General features: G+C 35.3%; 7 protein-coding genes, 2 non-coding genes and 1 pseudogene across 9 annotated transcripts; 7 read left to right on the top strand and 3 right to left on the bottom strand.

The window, feature by feature from the left end:
- Positions 1–643: 643 nt before the first annotated feature.
- On the bottom strand, positions 644–1,143 carry LOC140448188 (histone H2A). The gene has a single exon (XM_072541300.1). The coding sequence runs from the start codon at positions 1,070–1,072 to the stop codon at positions 698–700; it is 375 nt and encodes a 124-aa protein (XP_072397401.1). The 5' UTR covers positions 1,073–1,143; the 3' UTR covers positions 644–697.
- A 121-nt stretch (positions 1,144–1,264) lies between these two features.
- Positions 1,265–1,742, top strand: LOC140448189 (histone H2B-like). The gene has a single exon (XM_072541301.1). It carries the CDS (start codon positions 1,319–1,321, stop codon positions 1,688–1,690), a length of 372 nt encoding a protein of 123 aa, XP_072397402.1. The 5' UTR covers positions 1,265–1,318; the 3' UTR covers positions 1,691–1,742.
- A 1,725-nt stretch (positions 1,743–3,467) lies between these two features.
- LOC140448186 (uncharacterized) lies at positions 3,468–4,441 on the top strand. Its single transcript, XM_072541298.1, has one exon. It carries the CDS (start codon positions 3,554–3,556, stop codon positions 4,301–4,303), a length of 750 nt encoding a protein of 249 aa, XP_072397399.1. The 5' UTR covers positions 3,468–3,553; the 3' UTR covers positions 4,304–4,441.
- A 381-nt stretch (positions 4,442–4,822) lies between these two features.
- Positions 4,823–5,468, bottom strand: LOC140448187 (histone H3). Its single transcript, XM_072541299.1, has one exon. The coding sequence runs from the start codon at positions 5,290–5,292 to the stop codon at positions 4,882–4,884; it is 411 nt and encodes a 136-aa protein (XP_072397400.1). The 5' UTR covers positions 5,293–5,468; the 3' UTR covers positions 4,823–4,881.
- Positions 5,469–5,499: 31 nt separating this feature from the next.
- On the top strand, positions 5,500–5,918 carry LOC140448190 (histone H4). The gene has a single exon (XM_072541302.1). It carries the CDS (start codon positions 5,553–5,555, stop codon positions 5,862–5,864), a length of 312 nt encoding a protein of 103 aa, XP_072397403.1. The 5' UTR covers positions 5,500–5,552; the 3' UTR covers positions 5,865–5,918.
- Positions 5,919–6,409: 491 nt separating this feature from the next.
- LOC140448184 (histone H2A) lies at positions 6,410–7,006 on the bottom strand. Its single transcript, XM_072541295.1, has one exon. It carries the CDS (start codon positions 6,938–6,940, stop codon positions 6,566–6,568), a length of 375 nt encoding a protein of 124 aa, XP_072397396.1. The 5' UTR covers positions 6,941–7,006; the 3' UTR covers positions 6,410–6,565.
- Positions 7,007–7,126: 120 nt separating this feature from the next.
- Positions 7,127–7,613, top strand: LOC140448185 (histone H2B). The gene has a single exon (XM_072541297.1). The coding sequence runs from the start codon at positions 7,192–7,194 to the stop codon at positions 7,561–7,563; it is 372 nt and encodes a 123-aa protein (XP_072397398.1). The 5' UTR covers positions 7,127–7,191; the 3' UTR covers positions 7,564–7,613.
- A 9,385-nt stretch (positions 7,614–16,998) lies between these two features.
- On the top strand, positions 16,999–18,919 carry LOC140449271 (small subunit ribosomal RNA). Its single transcript, XR_011951778.1, has one exon. It is a non-coding gene; the product is annotated as a small subunit ribosomal RNA (ribosomal RNA).
- Positions 18,920–19,457: 538 nt separating this feature from the next.
- On the top strand, positions 19,458–19,613 carry LOC140449251 (5.8S ribosomal RNA). Its single transcript, XR_011951761.1, has one exon. It is a non-coding gene; the product is annotated as a 5.8S ribosomal RNA (ribosomal RNA).
- A 374-nt stretch (positions 19,614–19,987) lies between these two features.
- Positions 19,988–20,057, top strand: part of LOC140449272 (large subunit ribosomal RNA) — a 10,621-nt pseudogene continuing 10,551 nt past the window's right edge.

Here is a 20,057-nt window from a genome sequence, read left to right as displayed (position 1 = left end):
AGAACGTCATTAGAGATGCAGTTACCTATACTGAGCACGCCAAAAGGAAAACAGTAACTGCTATGGATGTTGTATATGCACTTAAACGGCAAGGTCGTACGTTATATGGTTTTGGTGGTTAATTGCTATGAATATGATTCTTAAAACAACGGTTCTTTTCAGAACCACAATTTATTGCAAATGTATAGAATTTCATTATTTACTATCATTCTTAAAACAATTTTAATGCATAGAAAATCATGCACGTACGTTTCACGATACTGACAATCTTTACAATAAAATCCCAAGAAAACTTGGTAATGTCTCCCGCATAGTATCCTTAAATATACTTCCCATCGATTGAAAAAACCAATGTGTCCCTTCTAGCTATACATACCGTCTTATACGAAAAGTTTTCATGAAAGCTCGTTCTATACTTAACGATATTTTAATGATGAATTGAAAGTAGTTCAAATATGCATGAGTTATCCCATTATATTATTTCAAAAACTAACAGAAATATTTTGATACTTATGAAATATATGTACATACGTTTGCCTATTGCTCGTTACATTTAACGCGTATTATAATTCAGCAAACGTATATAATCTACTTCTAAAAACAACGATACCGAATAGAATACTTTAAACTCACACGTGAAATATTGTGTGGCCCTGAAAAGGGCCGGGTTGTATAAAAAGGGAAAATAGTACAGCTCTTAGGCTTTCTTTTCTGTCTTCTTAGGTAACAGTACTGCTTGTATATTAGGCAAAACTCCACCTTGGGCAATGGTAACTCCTGAAAGCAATTTGTTTAATTCCTCGTCATTTCTTATAGCTAACTGTAAATGTCTTGGAATTATACGGGTCTTCTTGTTATCTCTCGCTGCGTTTCCTGCCAATTCCAAAACTTCAGCAGCTAGATATTCCATAACAGCTGCCAAGTATACAGGAGCTCCGGCACCAACTCTTTCGGCATAATTACCTTTCCTCAATAGACGATGAATACGACCTACCGGAAACTGTAAACCAGCACGATTTGATCGGGACTTTGCTTTTCCCTTAACTTTGCCTCCTTTACCACGTCCAGACATCTTTTAGATTTCTACTTGCGTTAATTTACCTTGGATATCAAGTAAAGACTGATCCCCTATAAAGTTAAATTGGCGATTTTTATATTATTTCTCAGACCAATCAGGTTTTCAGACCTATCGGTACGCAGGCAAGAGCTGGTGGGAGGGGCTTACGCCGTATTACTCATTTTATTATAAAAAAAAACTGAAAGTCGCGGAAGCTAGTTTTCGTCCGACTTTCAAAGAGTAAACGTCAATTTATTCGCAATGCCTCCTAAGACTAGTGGTAAAGCTGCTAAAAAAGCAGGAAAAGCTCAGAAGAACATTTCCAAGGCCGATAAGAAAAAGAAACGTAAGAGGAAGGAAAGTTATGCCATTTACATCTATAAAGTATTGAAACAAGTGCATCCTGATACTGGTATTTCCAGTAAGGCTATGAGTATCATGAACAGTTTTGTAAATGATATTTTTGAAAGAATTGCTGCTGAAGCTTCCCGTTTAGCTCATTACAATAAACGGTCAACAATTACAAGCAGAGAAATTCAAACCGCCGTACGTTTATTACTTCCAGGAGAATTAGCTAAACACGCCGTTAGTGAAGGTACCAAAGCTGTTACTAAATATACAAGTTCTAAGTAATTATAATATTTCCTTTTATAAATATAACAAACGGTTCTTTTCAGAGCCACAATTTTATGATTATGTGAGAAACGTTCAAATAATCTAACAACTAAAGAAGCTAATCGACTTCAAATTATTTTTTAACAAATATATAAATGCAAGCTGGTCACTCGATTGACTGAATCAGGTCGATTTGTATTACCAAGTAAAAAATTAAACCGGGTTAAAATTCTGTTGGTTCTACAATAGGTTTTAAATGGAAATTTAAAAATTCGGGACGCACCTTCGCCAAAATTTAGAGTCTGACTCACAACCAAAAAATAATTTCCAACTTCATGACCTGCTTTATATCCAGGCTGGAACACTGAACTTTTTTGTTAAGCCAATGGTTTTTTACGCCTCCGCCTAAATTTTGACTGACTAAATCAAAAATAATTTACAATCTTTTTCAATCAATTTATCTCCAGGCTGGAAGACAGAAGTTTCTTGTAAACTCAAGGTTTTCGGAATAGTGAATTTAATCTGTTTGTAAATTAATCTGCCTTCGATATATTTGAAACGATCGTATGTTTATTACTTCCGGGAGAATTAGCTATATACGCCAACAATGAAGGTACCGAAGTTCTAAGTAATTTTAATACTTCACCTTGTAACTACAACAAACGGCTCCTTCACTTTTAACAGTACTTATTGCTTAATACGAGGATTTTTTAATTAAAATATATGTGACCATTTAAAAATTTACAATATAGTTTCGTATGTTTTCTACGTTTTTGCGTTTCACAAAATATCTACTATACCTATATTTCGATTTTCGTTTTAGAAGGATGAGAATTGACACTCACAATGACTTTGTTGTTTTGCTATATTAGTGTAAAAACGTTCAAGATGGGAGGGGTCTATTTGAAAAACAAATATGTGTTTTATCGAAGTAATATTAATTGAAAAACAACAATAATTCAAATATAAACTGCATTAAATGTGATGGACGTAGTAGAAATTTCAAATTTGGGACTGAATAGATTTAATTATGAAAAGTAAAAGACAAGTGAATTATCCCATTAAAAGTAGGATTAAATATGGAAGTTTAATTAAACTTATAGTTCATTAAACATAATTTGTTAAACTTATTGTATTATTGTGAATGCTTATTCTTTGTTATTTTAACCTAATGTAAGTGTAGTGAACTCTTAGCCAAATAAAGTACTGTATAAGATAAACAATAGTGTTTGATATTGCATGATGATACAGGATATTTTTTTTTATTTTGTACCCATTATTAAATTTAATTTAAACACTACAAATTTGGAACTATCCTTAACATATGAAACATCATGACTGTCGATTATCAGCAACGAGGGTAGACATGCATAGTTAGATACGTATTTTACTCTGATACGGTTGATGTTTGCAATGTCTTGTACGGTGATTGCAAAAGCAGATAGTTGAAAATTTGTAAAAATAGTCTATATGGTAGATTTTCCTTATATATTGTTCAAATATTGAAAGGTAAAAGGCCAACAACTGGTCAGAAAGAACGTACCTAGTTTTTTGAGCCTTCCTAACAAGCTTGGGTAACCAGTTTTTGTATTCTTTTCCAATTTTTTATATTATTTAAAGAACGTTTTAAAGATTTTTTACCCTTTCTTATTTATATCTCGTTTTAAAAATAAAAAAATACCGTAAAAATGAAGTTGAAACACACACACATCTGGAATATTTGACTTTCTCGATTTTCTACTTATCTACAGTTCAGTTTACCGTCCGGCCGACATTCGTTAAAAACCTTCGAAAATTTTGTAAGCGTTTAGTTTTCGCTCTTCAGTCAGTGAATCGTTACATACCGCATATTAACTTAAGATTGTTTATATCTACAACGAAATGGCAGATACAGAAAACCAATCATCAGCCGCTTCGGCTACGTCGGCATCTGGAACGCCACAAACATCTTCGCCATCCAAAAAGGAAAAGAAGGCAAAAAATCCACGGGCAAAACCTTCTCATCCTCCAACGTCTGAAATGGTGAACAATGCTATCAAAGGGCTCAAGGAAAGAGGTGGTTCTTCTCTTCAAGCTATCAAGAAGTATATTGCTGCAAATTACAAAGTAGATGCTGAAAAAGTTGCACCGTTCATCAAAAAATATTTAAAAGCTGCAGTTGCTACTGGATCATTGGTGCAAACAAAAGGAAAAGGCGCATCAGGATCTTTCAAGTTAGCGTCTACCTCATCGTCGTCTTCTGGATCTGCAAAGCCTAGTTCCGCAGAAAAAAAGAAAGCTGGAGGAACAACTAAACCGAAAAAAACTGCCGCCGCTGCCAAACGTTCTGCTGCAGGCGAAAAGGCAAAATCTGTAAAGAAAGTGACAAAGGCTAAAAAAGCCGCATCAAAGACAGAGAAAAAGCCGGCAAAGGCGAAGAAAGTTGAAAAGAAGTCAGCACCTAAAACTGCGTCATCTTCATCCGCAGTTCCGACTTCTGCAGAGGCCAAAGTAAAAACACCAACAAAAGCGAAGAAATCAAGTAAAGGCAGTCCTACGAAAAAACCAAAGGCACCTAAGCCAAAGACCGCCAAGGCTGCTGCAAGTTCACCAAAAGCTAGAAAAGCTGCTGCTCCTAAGAAGAAGAAGTAATTGGACTAATTAATATCTTCGAATTATTAAAAACAAATGGCCCTTTTCAGGGCCACAATTTATATCTACTTATGTAAGAAATTTCATATCTATGATTAAGAGCAATTTTACTAAAAAATATAAGTTAATTAATTTTAATTACTTTTAGAATCGTATTTAATATTCTCCTTTATTTACTCATTTTTAATACTTTCCATTATTCTTTCGCAATTAAATAAGCTTTTTGACGATTTATGTTGAAGCTAATTTTCATTAATATAAACAGAAATTTTCCTTACGCTATTTTATATTTTTCCATTTGTAAAGTTTCTTTAGTCAAACAAGCTTTTTAACTCAAAAAAGTAACGCCTAATTGTATATAATATTAAAAACGTATCTAATACTTATATTTGTCCACATATTTATTATAAGGTTATCCGTAATAAACAACCTCATTATAAATATATCAGAAAAAAACCTATAACATTAACTATGGTAAGGGGAGATGAATAAAAGTACTCTTAAAAGAAATAACCTTACACAAGCAGATATTTGTGGTTCTGAAAAGAACCGTTTTGTAATATGTCTTCTAAATTTGTTTATGCCCTTTCACCCCTGATTCTCCTGGCTAGCTGAATGTCCTTGGGCATAATAGTGACTCTCTTGGCGTGAATAGCGCATAAATTAGTATCTTCAAACAAACCTACCAAATATGCTTCACTAGCTTCCTGTAAAGCCATAACTGCCGAACTCTGAAAACGTAAATCGGTTTTAAAATCTTGTGCGATTTCACGAACAAGGCGTTGGAAAGGTAGTTTTCTGATAAGTAATTCAGTACTTTTCTGGTAACGTCTAATTTCACGAAGAGCTACGGTACCTGGCCTGTAACGATGAGGTTTTTTAACTCCTCCAGTGGCAGGTGCACTCTTACGAGCAGCTTTGGTTGCTAACTGTTTACGTGGTGCTTTACCACCAGTGGATTTTCGGGCTGTTTGCTTTGTACGTGCCATTATTTCTCGCGTATACTGAGCTTACAAATAAATTCCATTTTCGCCTTTTATACAATTTTATACCTGCGGGCTCAAGAGAGGGGCAATCTTAATTTTTATTGGTCGACTAAATAATTTTGCATTGTAATCTCTTTAATACCATTGGTCGGTTTTCGATTTGGAGGCGTGTCGTGTCAACGATTGAAAACACGATAAAACCATCGTCCGTCGTGAAACGACTTCAGTAACACAAGTACGTCGACACTTATTTTACCGTAAAAATGACTGGACGTGGAAAAGGTGGTAAAGGTTTGGGAAAAGGTGGCGCTAAACGTCATCGTAAAGTTTTGCGTGATAACATCCAAGGTATTACCAAGCCTGCTATCAGAAGATTGGCTCGTCGAGGAGGAGTAAAACGTATTTCTGGCTTAATCTATGAGGAAACGAGAGGTGTATTGAAAGTATTTTTGGAAAACGTTATTAGAGATGCTGTTACCTATACTGAACACGCCAAGAGGAAAACAGTAACTGCTATGGATGTTGTGTATGCACTTAAACGCCAAGGTCGTACTTTGTACGGTTTTGGTGGTTAATTTATAATAACACCATCAACTTATTTAAACAAACGGTTCTTTTCAGAGCCACAATTAATTGCTTATGTATAGAATTCATACTAAAACAATTTTTCAGGGAAACTTATCAGTAACTGTCTTATTTTTATTTGCTGTGTATTATTCCTAAATATATTTTTCACGCCGAATAGATGAATAAATTCGCTATACATATCATGCCTATGGCCTAGATATAACCAATTTTTTAATTTTTGTTTTGTAGCTACATGAAATATTCCACGAAAGTTGATTGAATGGTAGACTAAAGTGACTGAAATTTATCAGAACACATGCAACTACTTCAAAAAGTCCGTGCGTGTTTTTGTTACATTTAAAATTCAGTAATATGTGTGAAGTAAATGTATTCGTACCTTTAATAAATAAAGTGACAACATTCGTTTCGATATTTACGGCTTTGTGGCTGTTTAGGCCCGACACAAGTAGAAATATAGCACTATGAGCCAACGGGCGGATATAAAGGGCGTAAAGGGGACTATGTTCGGGCGTTTTATGACTAAAACTCAAAATTTAGTAATTGGCCACTTTATTATTAAAGTTGTGTATAATCTACAAAAAGTATTTTGAAATCAACTAACAAGCAGAATTAATATAACTCACACGTGAAATATTATGTGGCCCTGAAAAGGGCCGGGTTGTATAAAAAAGGGAAAATAGTACAGATCTTAAGCTTTCTTTTCGGTCTTCTTGGGTAGTAATACTGCTTGTATATTGGGCAATACTCCACCTTGGGCGATGGTAACTCCTGAAAGCAATTTGTTTAATTCCTCGTCATTTCTTATAGCTAACTGTAAATGTCTAGGAATTATACGGGTCTTCTTGTTATCTCTCGCTGCGTTTCCTGCCAATTCCAAAACTTCAGCAGCTAGATATTCCATAACAGCTGCCAAGTATACAGGAGCTCCGGCACCAACTCTTTCGGCATAATTGCCTTTCCTCAATAGACGATGAATACGACCTACCGGAAACTGTAAACCAGCACGATTTGATCGGGACTTTGCTTTTCCCTTAACTTTGCCTCCTTTACCACGTCCAGACATCTTTTAGATTTCTACTTGCGTTAATATACCTTGGATATCAAATGAAGACTGATCCCCTCAAAGTTAAAATGGCCACTTTTATATTATTTCTCGGACCAATCAGATTTTCAAAAAGATTAGGACGCGCGCAAGCGCTGGTGGGAGGGTCTTACGCCGATTACTCATTTGATGATAAAAGGCAAATTCAAAATTTAGCTCCGACTAGTTTTCGTTCGACTTTCAAAGAGTAAACGTCAATTTCTGTGTTCGAAATGCCTCCTAAGACTAGTGGTAAAGCTGCTAAAAAAGCAGGAAAAGCTCAGAAGAATATTTCCAAGACCGATAAGAAAAAGAAGCGTAAGAGGAAGGAAAGTTATGCCATTTACATCTATAAAGTATTGAAACAAGTGCATCCTGATACTGGTATTTCCAGTAAGGCTATGAGTATCATGAACAGTTTTGTAAATGATATTTTTGAAAGAATCGCTGCTGAAGCTTCTCGTTTAGCTCATTACAATAAACGGTCAACAATTACAAGCAGAGAAATTCAAACCGCCGTACGTCTATTACTTCCTGGAGAGTTAGCTAAACACGCCGTCAGTGAAGGTACCAAAGCTGTTACTAAATATACAAGTTCTAAGTAATCCCACTACTTCATCTTACAAATATAAAAAACGGTTCTTTTTAGAACCACAATTTTATGCGTATGTGAGAGACAAAAATCATTTATTCGGAATTAGTTAAGTTTCATTTAATATTGAGAGTTATACCGGCAAAAATTAAATTTGAACTGTCAGTTAAAAAAGTAATTGAGAGCAATACTTCCTAAGATTTGACTGGCATTTGCTACGAAGTTATAAATAGTAATTTTTTATCTTTTAGCCATTAATTTATTTAGACCAAAATAAAACTACGTATTGTAGATTCCGAAACGTATCTTTGAACGCTATAAATATAAGTATTCTCATTTGAATGCTGTAAAATTATTTAACCGATCGTTTTTTATATGGCATTAATAAAAATGAACTTCATAATATAATTTTATGTTTATTTTATACAAAACGAATTTTCTGATAATTATTGGTCTTCTAGGCGTGCTATCTTACACTGTGGACTGGAAGGATCTTCTATTACTTTGTCAAAATCTTTCAAGTTGAAAATTACTCCCCAAATTAATTTTAAACTAATTCTATCAAAGTTAGTATATCAATATTTTCTTCCCCGAGATTAATTATATCGCTTTACGAAGTATCCGGGTGTAACAGTAATCTACAATATACAGGTACGATAGATGGCGTCGCCTACTTTCGTCACCTATCAGAAGGTTCCTACCTGAAAGTACGTTAAGTATTGCTAAAATTGATGCGACAGTAACCTACAATATACCTACCGACAGACATACGATAGATGGCGCCCACTTTTGAAAATCGCACTTTTTAAAATAAATAGTTTTAAATTTATAGTAGAAAAAACGATGTTTTAAGTAATTTTTTTTTAATATTCCCAATTTATTTGGGAGGAAGGGGGAATTCAATTATTATTACTGAAATCATCAGAACTTTTTCTGCAAATATCAGAATGCCGCCTCTCACATCCACCTCAAAACAGATCCGCCCTGATCTAATAATGTTTATTACATTAGAAAAAGTCTATTCTATTATTTAAAAACAGTGTTCATGAGCATCTACACAGTACATGGTTATCAAGAGCAGTAACTAAAGAATGCCATTGTTATAAAAGAGTCATATTAACTTTTATTTCTTTCCGCTCATAGATATATTTTAATTCAGAACTGTTGGCCAGGTAAATATCAAAATAAATTTTAAATCGTACCTTTAACTACATAAATAAATTAATAATTAAATATTTAATAGACAATAACTATATCCTAAGGGGATTACTCTTCTAATTAAATTAAACGAATAGCAGAAAGCGTTTTAAGCGACTGAAAATGCAATGTAATATCGATTTTATTAATGTCTAATTCATTTAGTCTTTATTATTTAATTTATATACATTTATTTAATAATACTAAAAACCGGAATATATTTATTTACATATATTTTATATACAAACTGATCAAATCTAGCGAAGATCCCTCGTGACGTGACGTCACCGGTGTCTAGTCCGACTGGAAAGCCCCATCGATGTCGTAAAAAACGTAAACAAATATTACCGCTAGCCTAAACCGGAACTAGTCTCGGAATACACCTGTGCTCAGAGGTCGCTGACCATAACAATAATATAAACAACAGGTGACGGAAGTATTTGGCAATTGAAAAAAAGCAAACAAATAATTAAAATAAAGTAATTAAATATAGATTAATATAATAGTGATTATGGAAAAAATATAAATTAATGATCAAAATAAAATAAAGCTAAAATAAGAGCAAATATTATAAGCTAGATAATGAGATCAAATTAAATTAAAATAAAATAGAATAAAAATAAAATAATATACAATAAAATGGCATAAAATTAAATCAAATTGTATAAAATAACTCCTACTCTTATTGTTATTGAAACGACAACGACAAAGGTATTTCTGACTGCGAATAAAAATCTAAAATGGTTTGATATCTCGAGCAATACACTTCCAAATGAAAAACTAACTATACAGATATCCAAGTGGAAATTTTTCTCACGTACCGTTAGATGTAGGAAAATTCTGAGTATGGCAAAAGAACGAGCGGCCAATTTTATGTAGGAAATGTGTATTCGCTTGACTCTCGGACCAAAATTGATGCCAATACAGCCGATTAACCAAATTTGAAAAAAATCCAATGGTCTACAGTTGTTTCGATTTTCCGGCAAAACGGTGCATAATTTCTAGTCACATGTTAATTTCTTTTTAACCAGCAAGTCACCCTTAATCGCAATAATTCAAATTTCAAACAAAATACACACTTTTAATTTTCTCGAAATTTTCAGCGAATACATACATCCAAGTGGAAATTTTTCTCAGGAACCGTTAGATGTAGGAAAATTCTGAGTATGGCAGAAGAACGAGCGGGTCATTTTATGTAGGAAATGTCCATTCGCTTGACTCTCGGACCAAAATTGACGCGAATATAGCCGATTAACCAAATTTGATAAAAATCCAAGGGTACCCCCTTTGAAAAATTTTTTCCAAATTTTCCAAAAAAAAAAATTTGTTTAATGTTTTGGTACATGCACTTGGTCCAGCTTATTTCAAAACATGTATTTTTTTCTGATCCCTTAACCCCCGTTTGCCGGAAAAGAGGAAAAATCGAATTAAAAAATCTACAGTTTTTTCGATTTTCCGGCAAAACGGTGCATAATTTTTAGCCACATGTTTAGATTTTTTTAATCAGCAAGTCACCCTTAATCGCAATAATTCAAATTTCAAACAAAATTCACACTTTTAATTTTCTCGAAATTTTCAGCGAATACATACATCCAAGTGGAAATTTTTCTCAGGAACCGTTAGATGTAGGAAAATTCTGAGTATGGCAGAAGAACGAGCAGGTCATTTTAAGTAGGAAATGTCCATTCGCTTGATTCTCGGACCAAAATTGACGCGAATATAGCCGATTAATAAAATTTGATAAAAATCCAAGGGTACCCCCTTTGAAAAATTTTTTCCAAATTTTCCAAAAAAAAAAATTTGTTTAATGTTTTGGTACATGCACTTGGTCCAGCTTATTCCAAAACATGTATTTTTTTCTGATCCCTTAACCCCCGTTTGCCGGAAAAGAGGAAAAATCGAATTAAAAAATCTACAGTTTTTTCGATTTTCCGGCAAAACGGTGCATAATTTTTAGCCACATGTTTAGATTTTTTTAATCAGCAAGTCACCCTTAATCGCAATAATTCAAATTTCAAACAAAATTCACACTTTTAATTTTCTCGAAATTTTCAGCGAATACATACATCCAAGTGGAAATTTTTCTCAGGAACCGTTAGATGTAGGAAAATTCTGAGTATGGCAGAAGAACGAGCGGGTCATTTTATGCAGGAAATGTCCATTCACTTGACTCTCGGACCAAAATTGACGCGAATATAGCCGATTAACCAAATTTGATAAAAATCCAAGGGTACCCCCTTTGAAAAATTTTTTCCAAATTTTCCAAAAAAAAAAATTTGTTTAATGTTTTGGTACATGCACTTGGTCCAGCTTATTCCAAAACATGTATTTTTTTCTGATCCCTTAACCCCCGTTTGCCGGAAAAGAGGAAAAATCGAATTAAAAAATCTACAGTTTTTTCGATTTTCCGGCAAAACGGTGCATAATTTTTAGCCACATGTTTAGATTTTTTTAATCAGCAAGTCACCCTTAATCGCAATAATTCAAATTTCAAACAAAATTCACACTTTTAATTTTCTCGAAATTTTCAGCGAATACATACATCCAAGTGGAAATTTTTCTCAGGAACCGTTAGATGTAGGAAAATTCTGAGTATGGCAGAAGAACGAGAAGGTCATTTTAAGTAGGAAATGTCCATTCGCTTGATTCTCGGACCAAAATTGACGCGAATATAGCCGATTAATAAAATTTGATAAAAATCCAAGGGTACCCCCTTTGAAAAATTTTTTCCAAATTTTCCAAAAAAAAAAATTTGTTTAATGTTTTGGTACATGCACTTGGTCCAGCTTATTCCAAAACATGTATTTTTTTCTGATCCCTTAACCCCCGTTTGCCGGAAAAGAGGAAAAATCGAATTAAAAAATCTACAGTTTTTTCGATTTTCCGGCAAAACGGTGCATAATTTTTAGCCACATGTTTAGATTTTTTTAATCAGCAAGTCACCCTTAATCGCAATAATTCAAATTTCAAACAAAATTCACACTTTTAATTTTCTCGAAATTTTCAGCGAATACATACATCCAAGTGGAAATTTTTCTCAGGAACCGTTAGATGTAGGAAAATTCTGAGTATGGCAGAAGAACGAGCGGGTCATTTTATGCAGGAAATGTCCATTCACTTGACTCTCGGACCAAAATTGACGCGAATATAGCCGATTAACCAAATTTGATAAAAATCCAAGGGTACCCCCTTTGAAAAATTTTTTCCAAATTTTCCAAAAAAAAAAATTTGTTTAATGTTTTGGTACATGCACTTGGTCCAGCTTATTCCAAAACATGTATTTTTTTCTGATCCCTTAACCCCCGTTTGCCGGAAAAGAGGAAAAATCGAATTAAAAAATCTACAGTTTTTTCGATTTTCCGGCAAAACGGTGCATAATTTTTAGCCACATGTTTAGATTTTTTTAATCAGCAAGTCACCCTTAATCGCAATAATTCAAATTTCAAACAAAATTCACACTTTTAATTTTCTCGAAATTTTCAGCGAATACATACATCCAAGTGGAAATTTTTCTCAGGAACCGTTAGATGTAGGAAAATTCTGAGTATGGCAGAAGAACGAGCAGGTCATTTTAAGTAGGAAATGTCCATTCGCTTGACTCTCGGACCAAAATTGACGCGAATATAGCCGATTAACCAAATTTGATAAAAATCCAAGGGTACCCCCTTTGAAAAATTTTTTCCAAATTTTCCAAAAAAAAAAATTTGTTTAATGTTTTGGTACATGCACTTGGTCCAGCTTATTCCAAAACATGTATTTTTTTCTGATCCCTTAACCCCCGTTTGCCGGAAAAGAGGAAAAATCGAATTAAAAAATCTACAGTTTTTTCGATTTTCCGGCAAAACGGTGCATAATTTTTAGCCACATGTTTAGATTTTTTTAATCAGCAAGTCACCCTTAATCGCAATAATTCAAATTTCAAACAAAATTCACACTTTTAATTTTCTCGAAATTTTCAGCGAATACATACATCCAAGTGGAAATTTTTCTCAGGAACCGTTAGATGTAGGAAAATTCTGAGTATGGCAGAAGAACGAGCAGGTCATTTTAAGTAGGAAATGTCCATTCGCTTGATTCTCGGACCAAAATTGACGCGAATATAGCCGATTAACCAAATTTGATAAAAATCCAAGGGTACCCCCTTTGAAAAAATTTTTCCAAATTTTCCAAAAAAAAAAATTTGTTTAATGTTTTGGTACATGCACTTGGTCCAGCTTATTCCAAAACATGTATTTTTTTCTGATCCCTTAATCCCCGTTTGCCGGAAAAGAGGAAAAATCGAATTAAAAAATCTACAGTTTTTTCGATTTTCCGGCAAAACGGTGCATAATTTTTAGCCACATGTTTAGATTTTTTTAATCAGCAAGTCACCCTTAATCGCAATAATTCAAATTTCAAACAAAATACACACTTTTAATTTTCTCGAAATTTTCAGCGAATACATACATCCAAGTGGAAATTTTTCTCAGGAACCGTTAGATGTAGGAAAATTCTGAGTATGGCAGAAGAACGAGCGGGTCATTTTATGTAGGAAATGTCCATTCGCTTGACTCTCGGACCAAAATTGACGCGAATATAGCCGATTAACCAAATTTGATAAAAATCCAAGGGTACCCCCTTTGAAAAATTTTTTCCAAATTTTCCAAAAAAAAAAATTTGTTTAATGTTTTGGTACATGCACTTGGTCCAGCTTATTCCAAAACATGTATTTTTTTCTGATCCCTTAATCCCCGTTTGCCGGAAAAGAGGAAAAATCGAATTAAAAAATCTACAGTTTTTTCGATTTTCCGGCAAAACGGTGCATAATTTTTAGCCACATGTTTAGATTTTTTTAATCAGCAAGTCACCCTTAATCGCAATAATTCAAATTTCAAACAAAATACACACTTTTAATTTTCTCGAAATTTTCAGCGAATACATACATCCAAGTGGAAATTTTTCTCAGGAACCGTTAGATGTAGGAAAATTCTGAGTATGGCAGAAGAACGAGCGGGTCATTTTATGTAGGAAATGTCCATTCGCTTGACTCTCGGACCAAAATTGACGCGAATATAGCCGATTAACCAAATTTGATAAAAATCCAAGGGTACCCCCTTTGAAAAATTTTTTCCAAATTTTCCAAAAAAAAAAATTTGTTTAATGTTTTGGTACATGCACTTGGTCCAGCTTATTCCAAAACATGTATTTTTTTCTGATCCCTTAATCCCCGTTTGCCGGAAAAGAGGAAAAATCGAATTAAAAAATCTACAGTTTTTTCGATTTTCCGGCAAAACGGTGCATAATTTTTAGCCACATGTTTAGATTTTTTTAATCAGCAAGTCACCCTTAATCGCAATAATTCAAATTTCAAACAAAATACACACTTTTAATTTTCTCGAAATTTTCAGCGAATACATACATCCAAGTGGAAATTTTTCTCAGGAACCGTTAGATGTAGGAAAATTCTGAGTATGGCAGAAGAACGAGCGGGTCATTTTATGTAGGAAATGTCCATTCGCTTGACTCTCGGACCAAAATTGACGCGAATATAGCCGATTAACCAAATTTGATAAAAATCCAAGGGTACCCCCTTTGAAAAATTTTTTCCAAATTTTCCAAAAAAAAAAATTTGTTTAATGTTTTGGTACATGCACTTGGTCCAGCTTATTCCAAAACATGTATTTTTTTCTGATCCCTTAATCCCCGTTTGCCGGAAAAGAGGAAAAATCGAATTAAAAAATCTACAGTTTTTTCGATTTTCCGGCAAAACGGTGCATAATTTTTAGCCACATGTTTAGATTTTTTTAATCAGCAAGTCGCCCTTAATCGTAATAATTCAAATTTCAAACAAAATATACACTTTTAATTTTCTCGAAATTTTCAGCGAATACATACATCCCAAGTGGAAATTTTTCTCACGAACAGTTAGATGTAGAAAAATTCTGATGATGGCAGAAGAACGAGCGGGTAATTTTATGTAGGAAATATCCATTCGCTTGACTCTCGGAACAAAATTGACGCCAATATAGCCGATTAACGAAATTTGATAAAAATCCAATGGTATACAGTTGTTTCGATTTTCCTTCAAAACGGTGCATAATTTGTAGCCACATGTTAATTTTACTAATGTCTAATTCATTTAGTCTTTATTATTTAATAATAGTAAAAACCGGAATATATTTATTTACATATATTTTATATACAAACTGATCAAATCTAGCGAAGATCCCTCGTGAAGTGACGTCACCGGTGTCTAGTCCGACTGGAAAGCCCCTTCGATGTCGTAAAAAACGTAAACAAATATTACCGCTAGCCTAAACCGGAACTAGTCTCGGAAAACACCTGTGCTCAGAGGTCGCTGACCATAACAATAATATAAACAACAGGTGACGGAAGTATTTGGAAATTGAATAAAAGCAAACAAATAATTAAAATTAAGTAATTAAATAAAGATTAATATAATAGTGATTATGGAAAAATATAAAATTATGATCAAAATTAAATAAAGCTAAAATAAGAGCAAATATAAGCAAGATAATGAGATCAAATTAAATTAAAATAGAATAAAAATAAGATAATATACAATAAAATTAAATCAAATTGTATAAAATAACTCCTACTCTTGTAGTCGATTGAAGTAGATGTTTTCGATGGTTTGTATAATATTGATTGGTATGTTTCTTTAATAAAGTAGGTGTAAGACGTCTTCGACTTGGATGCGATCGAAAGCCTTCGTAAGGTCTATACAACATAGATATGCTAGTCTATTGTACTCGTTGGCCCTTTATGTGATTTGTATTAGTGCAAATACGGCGTCTACGCAGGATCTTCCGGATTTGAACCCTAGTTTTTCATCTGATAAAGTTGTTAGTTCATTGATTTTGTTGGTTAGGACTTTTGTGGCAAGCTTAAGAGCGGTGTTCGGTAGATTTATACCTCTATAACTGTTGGGGTCTTCTTTATCTCATTTCTTGAATATTGGTATCATTATGCTCTCTCTCCATAAGTCTGGTATCTTGCAGCGCAATATTAATTTTTGTATAGTTTCGTTATCTCTAGGGTTATACTTTCTCTTCCGTCTGGTCCTTCGAGCGACTTTATATTTTTGAGTGAATTAACTTATACCAACATAACTAGTATATAGTAACATTATATATATATATATATATATATATATATATATATATATATATATATATATATATATATATATATATATATATATAGTGGGATTATCGACTGTTGACTTTAATATTAGTAACTATAGGAAAATAACATATAACTTTTGCAAATCTATTTTCTTGTGGTATTTTAATATTATTGACTATTTTTAATAGGAATTAGGCACAAATTCAGATGAAAATACGCTTAGTTATTGCGGAAAAGGGGGGGAATGCATCGTTGTCAGTTCGACATGTTAATCCCGGGATTTGTGAAAAGATTAAGTTAAGTATAACGGCTAAAGTCTGTGTACTTTAAATCATCTTTTCACATTGTAGTGCTAGTTTATACGTAAATCCTATAGATTAGCAAGATTGTGTACATTACGGTAAAAGTGTGTAGTACGCCGTCAACTCAACAGCTGAGCTGTTTAGTTGTAGTGCCGATTTATACGTGAAACGTATAAATCGGCACGATTGTGTAGTAACTGCACTGATTTATGCGTAAAAACGTATAAATCAACACGATTTATATGTAAAAAACATATAAATCGTCTACTCGTACTTTTACTGCAGTGTAGACAGTGAGATCGTGAATTTTGCAAGCTTTTTCAGTGAGTGGTTCAAAAACGATCCAAATAACAGCGTTTTGATTGATTTTATTATCAGTCAAAACATTTAAACGTGCGGTAACTCTCCTCTTTCCGAGCGAGTATATTCAAAAATACGTACCGACTGCTTCTTTCGAGAACACCGTGTCGCTTTCAATCTAGCGAAGGGTTGAGAGGATGTCGAATTTTTTCACCGGAAGGCGTAAAATTATAACTTTGATCCGCTTAAATCATTCTGAAAATTACGGAATGATCTGAATGGACCTTTACAGTTATAAAGTCATCCGGACATATTTAGACTAAAATGTATATTACTATTTTGTCATATAATTTTTTTTTGTAAGCGTGGCGTTAAAAAGTTTATCTTTCAGACGCAACTAAACACGCAAACGAAAAAGAATTATGATAGATTAGGATACGTTTGTCTTTCTTGTATTAAAAACTAGAGGAGACTGATTATCTTATCTATTTCGTTCTTTTTCGAATAGTTAATACAACAGCTCCCTGGTTGATCCTGCCAGTAGTCATATGCTTGTCTCAAAGATTAAGCCATGCATGTCTCAGTACAAGCCAAATTAAGGTGAAACCGCGAAAGGCTCATTAAATCAGTTATGGTTCCTTAGATCGTACCCACATTTACTTGGATAACTGTGGTAATTCTAGAGCTAATACATGCAAACAGAGCTCCAACCGGAGACGGAAGGAGCGCTTTTATTAGATCAAAACCAATCGGTGGCGGGTTCGCTCGTCATCGTATAACTTGGTGACTCTGAATAACTTTACGCTGATCGCACGGTCTCGCACCGGCGACGCATCTTTCAAATGTCTGCCTTATCAACTGTCGATGGTAGGTTCTGCGCCTACCATGGTTGTAACGGGTAACGGGGAATCAGGGTTCGATTCCGGAGAGGGAGCCTGAGAAACGGCTACCACATCCAAGGAAGGCAGCAGGCGCGCAAATTACCCACTCCCGGCACGGGGAGGTAGTGACGAAAAATAACGATACGGGACTCATCCGAGGCCCCGTAATCGGAATGAGTACACTCTAAACCCTTTAACGAGGATCAATTGGAGGGCAAGTCTGGTGCCAGCAGCCGCGGTAATTCCAGCTCCAATAGCGTATATTAAAGTTGTTGCGGTTAAAAAGCTCGTAGTCGAATCTGTGTCCCACGCCGCCGGTTCATCGTACGCGGTGTCAACTGGCGTGTCGTGGGACGTCCTGCCGGTGGGCTTAGCTCGCAAGGGCGGCCCAACTCAATCCCGCCGCGGTGCTCTTGACTGAGTGTCGAGGTGGGCCGGCACGTTTACTTTGAACAAATTAGAGTGCTTAAAGCAGGCCAAAACTTCGCCTGAATACTGTGTGCATGGAATAATGGAATAGGACCTCGGTTCTATTTTGTTGGTTTTCGGAACCCCGAGGTAATGATTAATAGGAACGGATGGGGGCATTCGTATTGCGACGTTAGAGGTGAAATTCTTGGATCGTCGCAAGACGGACAGAAGCGAAAGCATTTGCCAAAAACGCTTTCATTGATCAAGAACGAAAGTTAGAGGTTCGAAGGCGATCAGATACCGCCCTAGTTCTAACCATAAACGATGCCAGCTAGCGATCCGCCGACGTTCCTCCGATGACTCGGCGGGCAGCTTCCGGGAAACCAAAGCTTTTGGGTTCCGGGGGAAGTATGGTTGCAAAGCTGAAACTTAAAGGAATTGACGGAAGGGCACCACCAGGAGTGGAGCCTGCGGCTTAATTTGACTCAACACGGGAAACCTCACCAGGCCCGGACACCGGAAGGATTGACAGATTGAGAGCTCTTTCTTGATTCGGTGGGTGGTGGTGCATGGCCGTTCTTAGTTGGTGGAGCGATTTGTCTGGTTAATTCCGATAACGAACGAGACTCTAGCCTGCTAACTAGGCGTATTTCGACATCCCAAAGGCCCGTCGGCGGAGTTTCCTGCTCTTGCTGCACGCGGTTTTTACTGTCGGCGTACACACAATTCTTCTTAGAGGGACAGGCGGCTTCTAGCCGCACGAGATTGAGCAATAACAGGTCTGTGATGCCCTTAGATGTTCTGGGCCGCACGCGCGCTACACTGAAGGAATCAGCGTGTCCTCCCTGGCCGAGCGGCCCGGGTAACCCGCTGAACCTCCTTCGTGCTAGGGATTGGGGCTTGCAATTGTTCCCCATGAACGAGGAATTCCCAGTAAGCGCGAGTCATAAGCTCGCGTTGATTACGTCCCTGCCCTTTGTACACACCGCCCGTCGCTACTACCGATTGAATGATTTAGTGAGGTCTTCGGACTGAGCGCGGTGGCGTTTCGGCGTCGTCGATGTTTCGGAAAGATGACCAAACTTGATCATTTAGAGGAAGTAAAAGTCGTAACAAGGTTTCCGTAGGTGAACCTGCGGAAGGATCATTACAGTGTTGTCAATAAACGACAAGTCTGTATTAATTATTTCGAACTGTTAAAATAACTGACGTGTGTCTTATCTTCGTATACTGCAAGGAAGAAAAATTAATAGTAATTAATTATGCTTTATTGTGGAAAATACGAAAAAATAGAGACACATACACGTGTATTGTTATTATTATTGTGATCGTGTAGATGCAAAACGTTTTAATGTAATAAATATCTCGATAATATATCGGGTACCTAGAGAACGAAGTCTTTCGGGATTAGTTCTTCGATGGTGATAAAGATTTTCGCCCGATTATCAAGAGATGTTACACTGAAACGTAATTTCTTGATCGCATTAAGAGAGGAAATTCGTGTACCGTTTTTTTGCACGCCTCGTTTGTTTAACATATGTGCTGTGCTTAAAAAAAAAACGTAATAAACGATTTCTTTTCTAATTCGTATAAATATACTCGCCATTTTCTATAAATGACGTTGTGTTTCGTACTTAAATAAACTTTTGTGTTATAATTTTCGAACGGAACGCGTCTAATTAAACGATTACCCTGAACGGTGAATCACTTGGCTCGTGGGTCGATGAAGAACGCAGCTAATTGCGCGTCAACTTGTGAACTGCAGGACACATGAACATCGACATTTCGAACGCACATTGCGGTCCTCGGATACTCGTTCCCGGACCACTCCTGGCTGAGGGTCGTATCTATTTCAAAGACTGCTCGGTTTTCTTTTATAGGAAAACGTCGGAGCGTGTTGGATGTTATCGTGTGTATATGTATTTATACGTATATATGCGACATCTTAAAATACGAAAGTAACGTATATAATTCAATTTATTACGTATTTTGTACACAACAATGCGTTTACACACAAAATTAATATTCACACATACAACAAAAATATTTGTTCGACTGGTGAAAACTAATTGTGTGCACGATCGTCGTGTCCGAGAAAAACTTCTTTTGAAGATGACGTCTGATCTGTGCCTAGTTTAAACACCTTCTAACGAATGTATGTATGTGGGTGAATTTTGTTTACGAACCTAATTGCGTACAAAATTAATTTTAGATTTATCGACCTCAGAGCAGGTGAGACTACCCGCTGAATTTAAGCATATTACTAAGCGGAGGAAAAGAAACTAACT

The sequence above is a fragment of the Diabrotica undecimpunctata genome, chromosome 8 (assembly GCF_040954645.1).
Source record: "Diabrotica undecimpunctata isolate CICGRU chromosome 8, icDiaUnde3, whole genome shotgun sequence".
NCBI lineage: Eukaryota > Metazoa > Arthropoda > Insecta > Coleoptera > Chrysomelidae > Diabrotica > Diabrotica undecimpunctata.
This window is presented reverse-complemented; position numbering and strand designations above follow the sequence as displayed.

What these genes read in the sequence shown, in the direction of transcription:
- LOC140448188 (XM_072541300.1), bottom strand. Translation starts at nt 1,072, where the DNA reads ATGTCTGGACGTGGTAAAGGAGGCAAAGTTAAGGGAAAAGCAAAGTCC.
- LOC140448189 (XM_072541301.1), top strand. Translation starts at nt 1,319, where the DNA reads ATGCCTCCTAAGACTAGTGGTAAAGCTGCTAAAAAAGCAGGAAAAGCT.
- LOC140448186 (XM_072541298.1), top strand. Translation starts at nt 3,554, where the DNA reads ATGGCAGATACAGAAAACCAATCATCAGCCGCTTCGGCTACGTCGGCA.
- LOC140448187 (XM_072541299.1), bottom strand. Translation starts at nt 5,292, where the DNA reads ATGGCACGTACAAAGCAAACAGCCCGAAAATCCACTGGTGGTAAAGCA.
- LOC140448190 (XM_072541302.1), top strand. Translation starts at nt 5,553, where the DNA reads ATGACTGGACGTGGAAAAGGTGGTAAAGGTTTGGGAAAAGGTGGCGCT.
- LOC140448184 (XM_072541295.1), bottom strand. Translation starts at nt 6,940, where the DNA reads ATGTCTGGACGTGGTAAAGGAGGCAAAGTTAAGGGAAAAGCAAAGTCC.
- LOC140448185 (XM_072541297.1), top strand. Translation starts at nt 7,192, where the DNA reads ATGCCTCCTAAGACTAGTGGTAAAGCTGCTAAAAAAGCAGGAAAAGCT.